General features: G+C 69.1%; 1 protein-coding gene across 1 annotated transcript; it reads left to right on the forward strand.

The window, feature by feature from the left end:
* Positions 1-109: 109 nt before the first annotated feature.
* VDBG_06892 (alpha-glucosidase) lies at positions 110-685 on the forward strand (the record flags this gene model as incomplete). Its single annotated transcript, XM_003003284.1, has 1 exon — positions 110-685. The coding sequence occupies one exon, from the start codon at positions 110-112 to the stop codon at positions 683-685; it is 576 nt and encodes a 191-aa protein (XP_003003330.1).
* Positions 686-780: the final 95 nt, after the last annotated feature.

Consider the following 780-nt stretch of genomic DNA (forward strand, 5'->3'; position numbering starts at 1 on the left):
CGACGGCACCGACGCCTGGACGACCGTCTTCTGCGAGAACCACGACCAGGGCCGCAGCGTGTCGCGCCTCGGCAGCGACGACCCGCGCTGGCGCGCCGTCTCGGCCAAGATGCTCGCCCTCATGCTCTGCTCCCTGACCGGCACCCTCTTCGTCTACCAGGGCCAGGAGATCGGCATGACCAACGTGCCCGCCGACTGGCCCATTGACGAGTACCAGGACATTGAGGCCCTCAACTACTACCGCGCCCTCGAGGCCCGCCCCGGCACCACCGACGCCGAGAAGCGCTACGCCATGGAGAGCATCAACCTCCTCGGCCGCGACAACGCCCGCATCCCCATGCAGTGGGACGACGCGCCCCACGCCGGCTTCACCGACGCCGACGGCGCCAAGCCCTGGATGCGCGTCCACGACCTCTACCCCGAGATCAACGTCGCCAAGCAGGAGCGCGAGCCCGACTCGGTCCTCCACTTTTGGCGCGCCCTCCTGCGGCTGCGCAAGCACCACCGCGACCTCCTCATCCACGGCGCCTTTGCCGTCCACGATGACGCCGACCCGCACACCTTTGTCTTCTCCAAGACGCACGGCGACCGCACCGCCGTCGTCGCCCTCAACTTTACCGCCGAGGACAGGCCCGTGACGCTGCCCGCGGTCAAGGGGCTGCGGGGCGAGGTGGGGCAACTATGACGACGACAGGGCGCGCGACGAGGCTGATGTCTGCGGCGGCGCGAGGGTGCTGCGCCCCGTGGGTAGGGCAGGCTGATCTGCAGTAAATTTTGGGG

The sequence above is a fragment of the Verticillium alfalfae genome, genomic scaffold, assembly GCF_000150825.1.
Source record: "Verticillium alfalfae VaMs.102 supercont1.8 genomic scaffold, whole genome shotgun sequence".
NCBI lineage: Eukaryota > Fungi > Ascomycota > Sordariomycetes > Glomerellales > Plectosphaerellaceae > Verticillium > Verticillium alfalfae.